Source organism: Nesoenas mayeri (assembly GCF_963082525.1).
Source record: "Nesoenas mayeri genome assembly, chromosome: 2".
NCBI lineage: Eukaryota > Metazoa > Chordata > Aves > Columbiformes > Columbidae > Nesoenas > Nesoenas mayeri.
In genome coordinates, this window is record NC_137543.1 from 78,566,670 (window position 1) to 78,583,607 (window position 16,938).

The 16,938-nt window shown below is 34.6% G+C and overlaps 1 protein-coding gene across 1 annotated transcript in view; it reads right to left on the reverse strand.

Moving 5' to 3' along the window:
• DNAH5 (dynein axonemal heavy chain 5) overlaps positions 1 to 16,938 on the reverse strand; it is a gene marked incomplete at both ends in the record, with an annotated part of 126,683 nt that overhangs the window by 79,154 nt on the left and 30,591 nt on the right. The window contains 12 exons of the mRNA XM_080338591.1: positions 362 to 600; positions 1,588 to 1,650; positions 2,177 to 2,395; positions 4,526 to 4,761; positions 6,304 to 6,505; positions 7,557 to 7,693; positions 9,070 to 9,169; positions 9,252 to 9,442; positions 10,257 to 10,499; positions 11,000 to 11,153; positions 14,088 to 14,233; positions 15,593 to 15,764. Of these exons, the coding sequence (XP_080194717.1) occupies positions 362 to 600; positions 1,588 to 1,650; positions 2,177 to 2,395; positions 4,526 to 4,761; positions 6,304 to 6,505; positions 7,557 to 7,693; positions 9,070 to 9,169; positions 9,252 to 9,442; positions 10,257 to 10,499; positions 11,000 to 11,153; positions 14,088 to 14,233; positions 15,593 to 15,764 (2,102 nt within the window). The remainder of the gene's footprint in view (positions 1 to 361; positions 601 to 1,587; positions 1,651 to 2,176; positions 2,396 to 4,525; positions 4,762 to 6,303; positions 6,506 to 7,556; positions 7,694 to 9,069; positions 9,170 to 9,251; positions 9,443 to 10,256; positions 10,500 to 10,999; positions 11,154 to 14,087; positions 14,234 to 15,592; positions 15,765 to 16,938) is intronic.

Consider the following 16,938-nt stretch of genomic DNA (forward strand, 5'->3'; position numbering starts at 1 on the left):
CTTGCCTTAGACATCTAGGGTAAATCTAACTCTCATGAATAATGATATTACAATAAACAAGTGAAATTTCCCTTCATGAACAAAATAAATAGCAATTTTAACATATATTCCAATATCATTTAAAAAAAGTTAACCAAGAAGCTCTCTAAGGAACAATAATCCTCAACACTTAGAGTTTAAACTGGCTCCTTTATTTTAATAAGTTGGTAATGGATATATTTTTCAACTAAAATTCACATTTTTCATGTTTCAATGAACACATACATGCTCAGATATTATTATTGGTGCTAACCAATTATAATCATATTTAAGAAGTAACAAAAGTATTTTAGGCATCTTTACCACAGCAGCAGTTTCTCACCTGTTCTGAAACTCCAGAAGTTCAATGTTAATTTTTTCAGTGTCTAATTCTGACCAAAGAATATCATAGTAGCCACTGACTGTGTCAATGACATTGTTATACAGATTATAGAGTTTCTGTAACAGATTCAGTTGCTTCTTTATTTCAAGTAACTGAGGATATCGACTAACAGGTAAACCAAAAAGATGTTCCCCATCAGTATAAGTAATATATTTCCGAAAAAGATTATCAAATCGATTCTAAGAAAGAAAGGAAAAAATATTACTTTAAATAAAATTAAATACTCAGTATTCAAGATCTAGCATTATGTTTAGAGCTGCATTAGTGATTAAAATCTAATAAATACTACAAAGATATACAGGACATACTAACAACTTGCACTTTCAACAGTTTTGTCAATAATTTTTATGAGAAAAGTAACTTTTAGTTAGCTTGGAGGCACATATTTAGAAGTTGACAGGGAGGCCATTTACTGTATGTCACACAACGATAGAACAACAAATGCTAAGCTTTCACTTGAAAGAGGTGGAAAGATGCAAAGAAAAGTGGATGTAGTAAAGTCTACCTCTCCAAGTATACTGTGTGATTCTTTCATTGAAAGGGTGTAGTAAGAATTACTACTGTTTAAGCAGTGAAGAAAAAATGTAATTGTCAATTGCAATATAACTGGGGAAACATAGGAATCCAAAAGAGTAGCACTATGCAAAATGGAAAAACATTAAAGTCAGCATCACCAGAAGAGAAATTAAGAGAAATTAATTGTGGTAAGAAGAAACATTTCAACAAGAAAAAATGGGAACCTTTAATACTATTTAAAAAAAAAAAAAAGAAAAAAAAAGAGAGAGAGAAAAAAGGAGACAGAAAGAAGATTGGGCAGAGTTGTATTCTTGAGGAAAAGACACAATAACAAATATAAGAACGGCCTATAGCCAAATAAACTAAACTTGAGAGTAGGGTATCATCAGGATACTTGAATCTAGTAATTATTATTCATTATCTATGCAGTCTTTCTCTTAGGTCCTAAAAAAAAATATTTTAAACAGCATTCCTTGCAAAGGCATAGAAAAAAGCCAACTTAGTCTTCATTAAGTTAAAACAGATTTTGCCAAAACAGTAACCTTATGTATCAATGACAATTACTTCAACTACTCTGATTAATTCTCAGAGTTTTCAGGTGTTAGTTTACTTGCAATAAATATTAAGCAATATCTTAGAATTAATAGTACCTGAAACATAGTAAGCCTGTCACTGGCTTCCTGAGGCTCTAAACCAACCACCATTGGCCCATGCTAAAAAAAAAAAAAAAAACCACAAATATATATATTTATATATATATATATAAAATAGTGTAAAAGCTAGGTAATGGTAGCTCCTTTTTCGAGTAAAAATCACAATTACTTAGAAGATGATACAAGGCTGTTTGCTGTTTGAGCTTGACTCATATTTGACATGAGAAAGAATATGAGCTTCAGTCATTTGTACTCATAACATCAGAAAATTTTTCTTTCATTCTAACATAATTTCTCATCAATCCAAATCTTCACATTTGCTCATGCTAACTAGATGTTTATCATAAACCTTAAATGTTTCAAGTGTTAATCTTTAAGAGCTAGTTACAAACATTATATGTTTTAGCACCATACAAAAGATAACCAAACCCTGCCCTGCACTGAAACTCAAATACCACATTAAAAAGAATAAATATCTTCTTCAGACAGTAGAAGCACATCCCATTAATTACTCAATTCCACAATCTTTACATGCTCCAACTGCTCCTCAAAAATTCCTCTCATAAAATACAACACTAAAACTTGCCTGATCATAATCTGAATAGAACTGTGCACAGTCTTCAGTAAAAGTCCTGACAGTACTAATAAGCTCCCCTCTGAAGTTTGGCTGCAAAGCAATGAGATCATTCTGCACTTCATTTGCACGGACTAGCAGTTTTTCCCAAGTGTAGTGCAAAGTGTCCACTTTCTCTGTCTCTTCTTTGGCCACAAGGAGATCGTATTTGTTTAACATAGCGTAGGATTCCTGTCAGAATGTTGGATACACAAAATGGTAACTGAAGTTAATTTTACACATATATGTATACAAACATTTCAGATTTTTAAGAACAGAGAATGATTTGTTAGAAAAAGAAAACCTCTTCTGTTTGCATAGTAATTATCACAATCTGGCAAACCAATATAAAACTGGAAGAAATATTAATATGAAAACTAGCTAGTTCTCCTTAACTCCTTGCCTTTCACATTGCATTCTGCTTTTGGATACATCACTTGCCCTAGTGCCCTCTCTAAAAAGCTATTTCCAGCTAAAATGCTCCTTAAGTCTACAGGTTTTAGTTTCATTTTAATAAGAATATTTTTCTGATCCATGCCTTCCGCTGTGACCCAAGCTGAATATTACAGGAGGTGGGCCATGAGAAAGCATCCAAGCAGAGGCCTTCAAGTAAGTGAAGCAAACTAACTTCTCCATAAAGACTTCTAAAGCCCTACTTCTTGTTTTCAACAAAATGAATTAGGAAATCACATCAAAAGTTACCACAACTAACATGTTGCAACTATTTCAAATGTTATAACTTGTCACAGGGAACATCATTCAGAATGAGCAATATACTTGAAGAACTATTTAATGGTCCTTTTTTTCTCAGAATATTGATCACCACTTGTACCACCAATGTATAAACGTTCCACATACTTAAACCCTTAGTCAAGTTTCATAAAAACAGGACTGAAATTTGCTTACTGTAAATTATTATAAGGTAGGGTAGCAAAGAATCTTGTAGCATAACATTTTTGTCTGAAAATTTTTGTATAAGGTGGAATTACTTCAATTTATATTTTCCAGTTTCATCATATCGCAGACAAATTGCAAAAATTGAAATATAACTGTCTGTCACCCCACTATTTGGAAAATACATCAACCTCAGTTTCATAAATCTGAAGGATAACTCCTTATGCCTAGGGACTCAGAGCTCCTCCTTGCAGAACTGGAGCACTTGGAATCTTGGGCTACCACGGCTTTTGCCTTGGCTCCACATCACATGGCAAACCAGGACAGGTCTTAGCAGAAACTCCAAAATGTCATCTCCTAAGAGATTCCATTACCTATGACAGTTTCACAGAAGGTTCCAGCTGCAGATATGCTTTGCTTCTCATCATGCTTCTCCTACTCTTGCTTCTCCATACAACTAGTGAGATCCTCACAGCTTCTAAGACTGAGAGATACATTCCTTCTAAGCTGTATTCTGTGAAATATGGAAGGGCTTCACACTCATTTCCATTATTTGCCCCTATGAATACATACTGCATTCCATAACTTAACTCATCTCAGAGAAAACCGGTGCAAGGCACTTGACTGACAGTAAACACAGTTTTTGCATCTCCAAAATGAAATAATAGAATTGTCAGTATTTGGTGGATAAAAATCCTGTGTTAAGTTACCTTTATTTAAAACAATAAAGACATAACCCTAACAATAAAATTATGGGCAGTCAGGACTTATTAACATGTCTTAGGAAAAAAATATTCGACTGAACATCTAACCAATGGTGAATTTTGCAGAACTATAGTATTCTGAAACCCAGACTCTGGTCAGGAATGTGGAGAAACAGTTACTTATCTGTTTTTAACCCTGCCATTTGATCAGAAGCCCCTACATTGTCAGATGTTTAATTAATGTATTCTGGTAAGTGAACTTCTTTAAGGAAGTCAACTGTTTATGTTTATTTCAACCCATGATATAGCTGATAAAGCAATCATTCTCATGCATTCTCACATTATCTTCCTAACATTAGCTTTGTCCTCTTCCACAGGCTAAGCTAAAAAAATAAAATAAAATACATAAAGAAAAAAAAAGGAAAATCAATTCTTTCCATGCGCATTCCACAAAGTACCAAAAACTTTCTTGTATTAAATACTTGTATTCTCATCTTCCCTCTACCTATATCACTCAATTTCTGCACTATTCACCTCAACAAGTTTACATTTATCCAAATCAGTATATCATGCAAAAAAAGTTTACAGGAATACAACAGGTCTGCCACCCAACATCTAACATATATTAAACCACAGCTTTTCAAAGTTCACTGGTAAGCTTTAACCTAGAAAACAATTGTTCTGTTGAAACAGTATCCATGCATAAAAAATTCCTGTTAACTACCTCAATGGGCCCAATTTGAGAGTCAATGGAGATCTGTAGTTCTCTAATCTCTTTTAAAGCTGACATGGCTATTCTTATATCATCCAAATCCTTGATGGGACGATTTAGCTTCTTGCTAGTTTCCTCTATAAAAGTGAAAATTGCTTCCATCTCTGTTCGGTACTTCTTATTACAATGACATCCCAATAAATTCATCCAGGCTTTGGTTTCTGCTCTCAATGCCAGCTTCAGATCAGCTAAAAACATGGAACAATGAATAGACAGTTAGATATTGTAGATATTTTTTTAAGACGTACATTTAATCTTTTTTCTATGTGTGTTTCCTTTGCTTCCAGTTCTGGTTTTCCAGCCTAACCACCCACGTACAGAAAAGATAAAATCACATTGACACCTTTGAATGATTTAGAGGATTGCTTGTGATTCACCATTGCTTTCCTCATAATCTTCTCAGAATATCTCATCCTTCCTACTAGAAAGATGAGGCTGGACTCCACACTTGTCATCTTGTTCATCATACGTATCATTACACCTATTTCTGTCCTACACATCACTAACAAATTGGTCTAAGTTTAAAATCTTTTCAAAAGTTAATCTTTAAAAAAAATAATGTGGGGGTAATAGTTTTATTAGGGAAACTGAAGACACAGAAAGTTTGATCTGAGCTTTAATGAAACCAAATGGTCCATCAACCACTTAATTTTTATAAGTTTCATCTATAGCATCAGTGTAAACAAGTAACAAACATTTAGAGAGAAAAACTGAAGTTTTCTTGAGTTACTGCCCTATTTTGAAAAAATCCAGTCCATTTCTCTAAAACTCTACCATTAAATTCAAATTTCTTCCTCCCAGTTCTCAACAAAACAGTCAAAAAAAAAAACCCAAAATAACCACTATATAAAATTTTAGCTGGATATTATTTCGACCCTGTTAATATTCATTCCCTGTGCAGATTTCATTTGTGTGTCTTCTTTTTGACACAGCACCTCTTCCCATGCTTAGCTCTCACACTTGATCATCTTTTTGATTTATTGAATTTCAGAACTACCTCACCTCCACTGAGTTTCAACAGCCAGCTTGTTTCTCTAGTTCTTTGCCTTATGATATAATCAAAGACATTTGATTGACACTCTTTCCTAATGAAGAAAATATTCTGCTTCCTCAGTTTTGACATGCACTGCAAAATCACTTGCATGCATTTTTTACAGTCCATCACAGTTCCCAACTGTTCTTTCTGATATACTGGTATAAAATGCTTATAAAAAATTAGTAAAGTGTTGTGGAACCTGAGCTACAAAAAAACAAATATATACACATATATATGTATTTTATATATATATATATATTTTAGGCCTCGTTTTCATGGTAAAAAAGGAATCAGCAACAACATGCATGTTTCACTTAACTAGCTGTGTTAAATAGAAGGCTTTTCAGCTGTCTCATTATATGCAGCCAGGAAAGCAGAAAATCGACATAAACATCTTACTCTGATAAAATATGTAGCTATGGGGGTCAGTGACAGAAGGATAGACAAATATCTACCATCCACCCCATAAGTGAGCAGAAGTATCCAGGTGGGGGAAGAAACTCCAGCTGAGCCTCACAGATGTTCTTGCACTAGCGTTTTGTTTGTATGCATTTACAGCCAAATCAGCAAACAGCCATTCTCTGACTCTCTATCTTTAACCCAGGTCACCCTTCCAAAACTAAGCAACATCTCTGCTTCCTACAGGAGTCAGAAAGTACATGTCTCAAGAGAGAAGTGGAAAGCTGAACTCTACCCGTATACAATGCGATAGCTCCCACGCAGATGTATTCAGGCTCAGAATTGATTTTCAGCTCCAAGTCTTGAAAATGCAGAATTTCAGATTCAAATTCAGAGAGTAATGGCTTTCCCATTATTAATTTATTAATGTTTTCCTCCTTGTCCCTCTGCCATATATGGTGGTAACAACTAAAAGTGTCCAAAGCTGTAAGAACTTCCTGAAACACATTAGTTCAAAGAGAGATTCTCAGCGTTATATATATAGCATACATATAATTTCTTAGCATCTGCTTATTAGAATACATTAAGGACTCCATAGTGGAGCAGGTTGTATCACCTCACTGAACAGAAGGCTGCTGGCAAATTTATACTAAAGCTATTTCCATTAGCAATCACAAGTTTTGCCAAGAACTGTATGCTAATCACACTCAATTTGTCAAATCAGTTATAGTATTTTCCAATGAAGTGATTCTTCAGTCAATAAAATTCTAGGAATCACTAGGAAGTAAAATGCTCCTTTAAGACTAGGATCCAGTATACTCATCCTTCCCTATCACTTATTGGACTAGCAACTGAAAACTAATTGGGCAGTAGTATCACTGAAGTTACAAAGCTTTGTGTCAAAAATTTCCACCTGGCAAGGCTCTTTTGTAAGGTTGGAGGAACTTGATGCAGAATTCCCCAAAGAAATATCAGTTCAATACCTACAGTTTACTAGAGAGTGTATAGAATAAGAAAAGGGCAAATAAATGATCCATATCTCTTAAGGTATCCCCTAATCTCCAGTAGCAAATCCTATGCAGCACTTTACAATTGCCAAGCTGACAGCCAATTTTCTTCCAAAAATCTTGATAAATTCTTCATAACAGGCCAGAAGTCATGTTGGCTTCATTAGAATGTCTATGTGAATAAAACACACTTGTACAATTACTACCAGTCCTGTGTTAAATACATACAACTCAACAATAGTTAGAGTTTTTTATAATGTTTTACCAATTGGAAGTATGTTTTTAATCAGACCCAAGTTTTACTCCTTGTGATATTCAAAATCTCATATTTTTTTGAGCAGAGTACACTCAATCCATGTTACACTTTCAAAGCATAGAAACAAGTTTACAGCCACATGTTTTCCATCCACCATGCTACATTTTTTCATTCATATGTTTAACCACTGCTTTATATACCTACTCATATTACCCAAGGATATTAAAAGCAATACATCAAGATCCCTTGGATAGTGATAGTAAATTAACATCTTGATTGCCTTACCCTTTTGGTCGAATTAATAGCAGTGCTGAGTAAAGATACTAATTTAATAATTTCTTTGTTCTCTGAAACACTCTTGAAGAAATCCTGGCTTTGCACTGGATCAGACAAACTGAGTGATGCTGCATCTGACACACTATCTATAAAAGCAGATTCAAACACAAAAGCAGTTTTAAGACAGACATATTGCTTAGCTCAAGCAAATTCCTGTAGACAAAAAACTAATGGCCTATTTTTCAATGAGCATGCATTTTAAAGTGATGTGTTCTTATTAATCAAGAAGGCAACTAGAAGTCTAGTTAGACAATATAATTAAACTTGTTTCTTCCAGGTATTCTCTCAAATTCAGAACAAGTTCCACTTCAGTCTTCCAAATATAATTTTTCCTTTTCTCTCACTCCTCCTCAAGTTTCATTCTGTACACTAAACCTGATTTACTGATATGTCAGTATTGAGCAAATCTGTAAATTATTTTATTTTTCTGAAATAATGTGGAGTAGACCACAACCGACAATCTGAAATAAAAATTACAATAAATCTGAGAAGATTATCATAATCAGTCCTCAAAAGGAAAAGGAAAAGAAAAAAAAAAAAAAAGATAAAAGGAAGGTCCCTCAGTTAGCAAAAACCCACAAGACAGAACTTACCATCATTTCTCATTTAAACTTGGACAAGAAAAAGAACAATTTCATCTCTTAACTGGTTCAAGTATTACTTTCCTACACTTTAGGTATTTAAGAGGGAGCTAACTTTAAAAAACTCAATATATTTTTTAAGTACCTGAAGCACAAAGTAGAACAATTAATTAGACTTGATTCTAAACCATTTCAGAGAAGCAAAACCCAGCAATCAAAGATACCATCATAAAATTTGCTTGAATTAATACCTCAAATAACTTAATTCCATGTCTGATCACAAAACAGATTAAGTAAAAATCCTTTTAGAAATTTAATCTATTCAATCCTTTACACAATCCTCTCTCCACCAATACCGCAATTTATATAGAAATTTCTATTCAGTACCAGGTTTTGTTTAAGTTCAACTTACCCTGGTTAAAGGAGTTTCAGCACAAGTTTTAAGATGCCATTTGAACATGCCAAGTTACAAACCACACTGGCAAATCACGAAATATCTTTTGCATAACAATGGTGACTATAATTGTTTTCCAAACTCATTCACAATTTCTACTATGCTGCCCAAGCTGGCACCCTATCAGCCTTTTACATGCTGCAGGTAGAACCCAAAGCAATGCAATGCTCTGAGACGCACACAAAAAAAATCTCCTTACTCAAATCCACACAAAGATAAGTATCTTTGGGCAAGACTGGTTTCTAACCACAAAGAGATGCTCTGGCATTGTTATTATATCATATTTCTCCTCCAAGGTAGTTTAAAATCTATGAAGTCTTCATTCTACTACTTTTGATGCATTTTGTATTTCATATCCCATAATACATTCCATATAAATCACATTTACCTAACATGCAAACTGAGCTATGTCAGAGTTTATCATTACCATGAATGTTTTTCTTTCCAGTCTCTTTCATTCCATCATCAGAATCGCTGTCTCTGCTTTCACACTGTGACACAGCCACTTGTCCCTCTAACGTTTTCTTCTGAGGAAGACATAAAATTTCATTTTCTATTTTTAGTAGTTTTGAAACCTTAGTTTTAAGTAAGGCTGTTAAAGACACAAACCTTGGATATTCTCTCTTTACTCCATTGTCCAACTCCTTTTGTTACTTTCACAATACTATCTACAGCTTTATTAAGTGTCTGCTGTACCTCATCCAAAGAAGGTGTCATGATGATATTGGGGATAGATAGGTTGATACTAGTCCTAATTATAGGATAAGCATTTTTTTTCTGCTTAGAAGCATTGTGGTTTTCTAAATGAAAAACAAAACAACAACAACAAAAAGGTTATTCACTTTTTTTCAAGATATCAAACTAGGCACTGTAAAGATATAAACCTATACATCTACCCTAGTGTTGAGTATTGAGTGTAATTTCTTAAGGAAAAAAAAATATTCCTGAGTAATTCACAAGATGTAAAATCTATAGCAGCACAAGCAGAAACTAAGTGCCAAGCTATTTCTCTCCCTGATGCTCCTCTTCAACTGGTTCTGTGCAGCTAAACCCTGTTTAGCAGAATATCATCTGGATTGTAGGCCCAGTCAGCATACTAAACTGGGCATAAAAACTCCTTAGAATCTCATAATATTGTATGCCTTATATGCTATAGAGACCAAATATAATACAAATGCCTTTATTTTTGTTTCTTAAAAGCATATAACAAGAACACACTTCAAAAGAGCATTCCATCATAATGGATAAACAGATCTAAAGGCAATTGATAAGAGAAAGAGAACACACTTATTTCTCTATTGCTTTTCATACAGTTTTATATAAAGGCAATGTAAATGGGTAATCACTTATCAAGTTCAGCTCCAAACATAATATCCAGTTTCAGAACAGTACAGTCAGTCCTAGGAGAAACAGCATTGCAATGACACATTCCTACTGTTACAGGGGAAAAAATCCTTTGCAAATATACTGTTATCAACCGTGATTTAACAAGACAGCTTATTCAAACTCCCTTTGTTATTCCCTCATTTACGTATGTGGCTCTTAGTTCTGGGATATTAGATTTATGTATTTCTTTTTATAGTCTAACAAATCAAAGTACTGCAATATGGCCACCTAAGAAGCTGGTCATGGAAGAAGCATGGATGCGTTTGCGTATGGTCTCCAGAGTGTTTCGAGTGACTTTCAAAAGGGCATCAGCATTACAATGATTGAAGTAGGAAAGCAGTTCATTGGCTTCTTCCTCCAGTATTTCTAAATCTGTTCTCTTCCTCTTTGCTGGAAAAGACAGTCCAGCCCATATCTCACTGGAATTGTGGGAGGAAGTCAAGGTTTTTGATCTTCTTTCTTCTTCTGTTGCTAAAATACCATGAATCTAGTTAGTTAAATTGACTTAAGGGACTTGAAAACACAATAAAGCAACACCTCCACTGGCGTCTGAAATACAGATAAATTTTACAGAAGTGCAGATTTTACTCATTTGTAGTTTGTACCTCAATGTAAAAGTCATTTTACTCCCATCCACCTTCTCTCCTTAGTACAAACTGGCATGATTATCACAAAAATTTAGACATTATTTTTAATATTCTTTAGGAAGTGCAGCAATTAACCAAGGCCTGTAAGTAGCTGCTTCTATGACATTAACATTTCAACATGCAAGTTAGACTGATAACATTGACCTAATTTGCAGATGATAGATGATTGTTAGATGATCCATTACCTAGGCAAATTCAAACAGACGTCTTTAAATGTTAGATACTGATTAATACTTCAGTCAGCTAATCTACAATGTTGCCCCAATACATACTATCATCATGCAAAAGAAACATAAGCACGGAGCTACAGTGCAATTTTCTTACCTGCAATTTTTTCCCTAGTGGGCACAACTGACTTCTCATTTTCTTTTCTGAGATGTACCTCAATGTCAAGTAACATGTTAATCAGCTCATTAGCAGCATCTTCCACCAGCGAGCTTTTTAAACGTAGAGTCCGAGAAGCTTTTATACAGAGCTCCTGTTATCAAACCAAAACAAACATACATTCTTATCTTCCCAGTTCTCATGTCTATTTCACGGTCATAGCAGCCTTTATTAACACAAATGCCAAGGCCTTAGATTTGTGGAAAAACAAGATCAATACACAACATTATCTTTAAATTGGTTTGTTCCAAACTATTTAGTGCTATACTCTTTGTTGTGACAAACAAGACATCATAAATGTCTTTCAAAATTGCTGTGGCTTGTTTCCTAAATCAAGACTCATCCACAGTTAGGCTCATAAATTGATGTTTATAAAGTTCACTTCCATTAAAGGGCTTCCCAAAGCAAGTGCTTCTTTATGTTCTTAACTTTCCAATTTAGATGTGGAAGATTTAACTTTTCTTTCCATCATTGTCATTTTACATTTCTTGGTTGTTCCTTAAGAAGTATCAGCCAATCATATTTCCTGTTTATAGCTAGACAGGAGATAAATTCTATCAAAAGCTAGATTTATTATTAGAATAAACAAGAAATTATTAACTGGGGGTAGAAGAAATCAAAGAATGAGTCATAATAACATTCAGAAATGTACTAAAGTACTGTGCAGTTTTTTCTTAAATATTTATGGTAAAACTGACCATGTATGCTTTAGCCAATTATCATTTCTAACTATAACTGCCTCTTCATTTTTTCTGTTTTTTTTTTTTATCCCCTTTTTCTTTAAGCTTAATCAAACCTGGCTACTTCCATTTACTTAAAAATCAATAATCGGAAAAATTCAGTCATTAGCAAGATTCAGTCATTTCCAAATTTGCTTCAGTCTAATTGATAGAGAAAGCAGATCTGATTTTCAGTATCACAGCAACTACTACACTAAACAAAGATTCTGTGTTTTTTTTCCCCACTGTATAACTACTTTTTTTGCAGAAACTCCTTTAGAACCTTAAACACAACTGTTAGGCAACAGAACTTATTTCTAGTCCCTTCTAATTAAAAACTACAATTAGATTACAAATACTGTTACTGTTTTCCTTATACCTGTAACCAGGGTTAGTATACCACTTACTCTGCTAACTCAAATTGATTGGCTGTTGTGGTGTGGTAATTGCTATGTAGGAGTTCAAGTTTTCTTGCAGAAGATCAACATTAAGCAGTATCAATTATCACACAGTCCTGAGAAGTTTTTTGTGTCCACTCATATTTTTACTGCAGCAGCAGGATAAACCCAGGAAAAAAAAAAAAAAAAAAAAAGAACCCAACACCTATGGACTGTGTAGTTTACAAATAATCATTCCTTCCATAAAATATTATTTTAAGTTTTACTATGTATTTAACAACAAATGAGCTATTACAAGAGACAAAAGAGGAAAGGCCAAAAAGCTAAGTACACTAAGAGAAACCAAGCTTTGATTCGTAGCATTTATTGCTACAAGAGGCCAGGGACAAAGATTACCAACATGATCTTCTACAATCTTTTCCAAAACAAAGTTTATTCCAGGAGAAAATACAAGGTAGACATAATATCCTAAAATGGCAGAATATCTCACTATGGCCTCATAAAAATCATTCTGCCATTCAATTTTATTACTAGCTCAATCAGCTTTCTAACTGGCTAACAACTGACATGCTTACAGTTAATCCTCCTCAACATAAAAAGTATTTTGCTGATGTGAAGGAAAGGGATCTTCCCAGAACACTTTTATCCAGGTACTTGTGAGTATGTTTTGGATAGTTCGTTATCAACTCAGGAGAGCTTGAGATTAACAGAGGTATTCGGTACACAATCATTTCTGTAGTGTTTACTCTCCCAGGCAACGAAGTGCACTTGTTATGCAGTACACAGGCATCAGATGGTCAATTCCCGTATTCAAGGGCACTAATAAGCAACAACGACAGAAAAAGACACTATCGTGGAGGAAAAACATTTGAGTGTGTCCTGGTTTTGTTAAAAAAAAAAAAAAAGAAAAAAAGACCAGTTCTCTTTTAGTGAATTTTCCTTTCAGCTAAGTTCTTCTAAGTGCCTTCTAAGTAAGTGCAGTTTTCTGAATTTTTGCCTGCGTGTTTTTTGGACACTGTGCTCTGGGCTGACAAGGGCAACCGATAGAATGCAGAAGAAGCTCATGTTTAGATTTATTACTATAACAATCAGGAATTCTGATAAGATTTCACATGTTCCGTCACGATAGGGGCATATTTGCAAGGAGGGGTGAACAGAACAGGTGACTAAAACTGATCAACTGAGTATTCCATCCCATACATGTCATACACCCTGTATAAGAGGGAGATCATGAGGGTCTCTCTCTCTCTTCAACCATGGCCAGCATCTGAAAAGGACCCTGCCTGTCGTCCCTGTAATCCAGGGCCTAAGACACTGCATCCCTGAATCCAGTTCCATTTTCTGTAAAGTCCCACCGAGGACTTCCGGGTGCCTGCCCTGTAACTGCTAGAGTCATGCCAGCTCCACACCGGGCAACCCTGTTGCTACCCAGCATATTCAAGATTGGGTCTGTATGTTATGTATATTTTCTCTATTTATTAGTAGCATTAGTAAGGCCTTTAAAAACCTTTCCAATTTGAAGTCTCTCTCCCTTTTTCCTTCCTACCTTCCTATCACCTTCCCTTAGCGAGGACGTTTTCATATGTGGGGCAGAATTAACAGAGAGCATCTGCCATAGTTTATTGTCACCTTGCAATTAAACTTTGACAGAGTGATATCAAAGCATAAAAGAAATATCATACAGTAATTGGCTTGACATTATCAAGCTCAGAAAATAACAGCTCTGGACTCTATGCATTTGGTATTTTTTGTTCCTTTTTAAGGTTCCAGCCAAGCAAGTAGGAATTTCCTTACTTTATTTTCCTACGCATGCTTCATTAAGTCTGCACTGATTTTATCTTATATAAAAAAGGGAAAACAGTTTAATTCAAAGTTATTGAACACTTCTTTATTAAACTTTAATCTAATAACCTGAGTCTTTTGGAGAAATTCCTCACAGCTCAGTGGTTCATCTTCAGGCAGCTTACAGAGTGGCACTCTGCCCATTTCTTGAAGGACAGCATCAATGCGAAATTCAACCAAGTCATTCACTCGGTCAAGCAATAACTCCAGCCCAGCTTTTGAAGCAAACAGAAGATTAAAGACAAGCTTAAAAGTTTGAAACAATTGTCTTTGCAGGGACCTGCTTGAATTTTTACTTCAACAAAATATTATACTCAATTTTATATTAATTCTACACATTAATCAACTCACTTCAAATATGTAAACTTTCATGGCAAGGTTTGCCATTGAAATCATAGCATAACATATGCTCATCTAGCATATATTACCTAGACCCTAAAAGATACCAGGCAAAATATTATAAGCATATATAAGACGAGCTTAAAGTATATGCATTTCAAACACAAATACATAAAAATTCAGTTCAGGTCCCAGAATACTTCTCCTATAGCTTGAACTAGTTACCACTTGGAGAACCTACTAGCAACAGAAACTTTTGACAACTAAAATGTCTGTCCTTATTAGAAGCCAAATAATAGTTAACAGAAAAAAAAAAATCATTAGAATTTTCAGAGTTTAATAGCAATTTGCTTTCAACGCTGAAATTGAAATAGCAGCAAGGTTCCCGTTCCAGACTCAAACCACTTGTATTATTCAAAATTTAATTGAGTGTAAGGTCAGGTTAGCATCCAAAATGCATTTTAATTTGCCATGTCAAGTAAAGAAAATGCCCACTATAACTACTTATATAATAATAATAAATAAAAAAAATAAAAAAAATAAAAAAGGTTTGATGTAGTAATTAAGCTGAAGTAAAAGGAACTTGGTATCTTCAGAAACAATATGCATCTCAGTGAAATCTTGTGATAATCTTTGGAAAAAATACAAGCTCATCTATTTACTAAAGCTGTTGCCCAAAATGTGTGTGCATGAGTTTTAAAAAGACCGATGTATAAAATAAAAAGGTTAATATGAAAAGCTCTTGAGAAGGGACAGTGTCAACTCAGTTGAGATTATTCCCTGTGAACTTGTTTTGTACATTATAGAAACAAAAGGCAAGATTAGGAAAAGTTTGAAACCTAGGAGCTCTGTTAAAAAGTAGATATCATTCTGAGATTACAGAATACACAGGACCTTTTGCACACTACCTTATGCTTGGTTTAACTCTAACTGCCATCCCATCCATATTACAGAATCACAGAATGTTAGGAATTGGAAGGGACCTCATAAAATCATCTAGTCCAATCCCCCTCATCTAGTCCAATCCCCCAGTAAAAATTTGACAAATATGTGAAATAAAAAGAAAGTGTTGTTATAAAGTAGAGGTTTCCTGAAGTACAGGACAGATGAAAATTCAAATTTCTTTCACATGTAAGTCAATTAAGTGCAAATCATATAAAGGATAGTAATAATATAGCTTGCATTTGCATAGAAACAAACTAACAGAAGTTAATGGAAGGAGGCAAGTGACTTACCTAGCTTGTGAAAAACTGTATTAATATATTTCTCAATATTCAAGGATGTCCAGGTCAGAAACATTAGACCTGGCTGTATAGCATCATCTACATTTGCTAACCAAGGAGCCATCAGTTGTTCCATAGGGTGTTGTATTTTTAGTTTAATTCTTTTATATTCTGCCAGCATCATCTGAAATAAACAGAGAATAAAAGTATTACTTCACATACACTGACTTGAACCTCTTCACATACACATATTTATCACAAGCTAAATTAAGAAAAATCCCCTGGGTGTACATCGCTGAAATAATTTAATAATTAACTGTTTGGGAAATGTTTTCGTTACTTTTGGCAGCAGTTCACTATTTGTTGCTCTTTATAATAATGTAAGTACTACTTCACATGGAAATTCATTGTTGTAGATTGTACTGGTTTTGGTTGGGATAGAGTTAGTTTTTTTCATATTAGTGTGGTACCATGTTTTATATCTGCAACCAAAACAGTGTAGACAACACATGGATGTTTCGGATATTGCTGAACAGTGCTGATTCAGCATTGAGACCTTTTCCACTTCTCACACTGCTCAACCAGTGAGGAGGCTGGGGATACGAAAGAACCTGGGAGCGAACACAGTTGGGAGAGCTGACCTCAACTAGTCAAAGAGATATTCCATACCTACAGCATCATTCTAAAAATAAAAGCTGGGGGAAGAAGAAGGAAGGTGGATATTCAAAGCTATGGTGTTTGTCTTCCCAAGCAACTGTGATACAGCCTTGGTTTCCTGGCCTGCTGATGGAATTAGTAAATGAATTCCTTACTTTGCTTTGCTTGCTTGTGTGGCTTTTGCTTTTCCTATTAAATTGTCTTATCTCCACCCACATGTTTTCTCTTTTAACCTTTGGATTTTCTCCCCCATCCCACCGCAGGGAGTAAGCGAGCATCTGTGTGATGCTTAGCTGCCTACCAGTGCTAAACCACAACATAGAAAAGGGTTGTAAATTTCAGCTCTAATTGGATATTCCAGGAGGAAAAAAAAAAAAACACCACCACCAAAAACTAAGTGAACTTGAATTTTTCAGCAGCTTATTAGAGATCTACTTTACCAGAACTTTAATATGGTATTTGGTTTCTAGTGCATCTTTAAACCGCTGATCTATTTTCACCTGGTTTTGGAATAAACAATCTGTGCAATACCTTTATGGCCTAAAATGACATTTTTTTCTCATTTCAGAATCAAGTAGCCCTTTGAAGCTATAGTTTTCTGGACAACTGTCTTTGAATCCTCATCTTGTGTCATCAAGAACCTTGTCTGTTCATAGGCAGGCAAAATGATCCAAAGAATTTAAAAGATGAGAGAAGGGGAA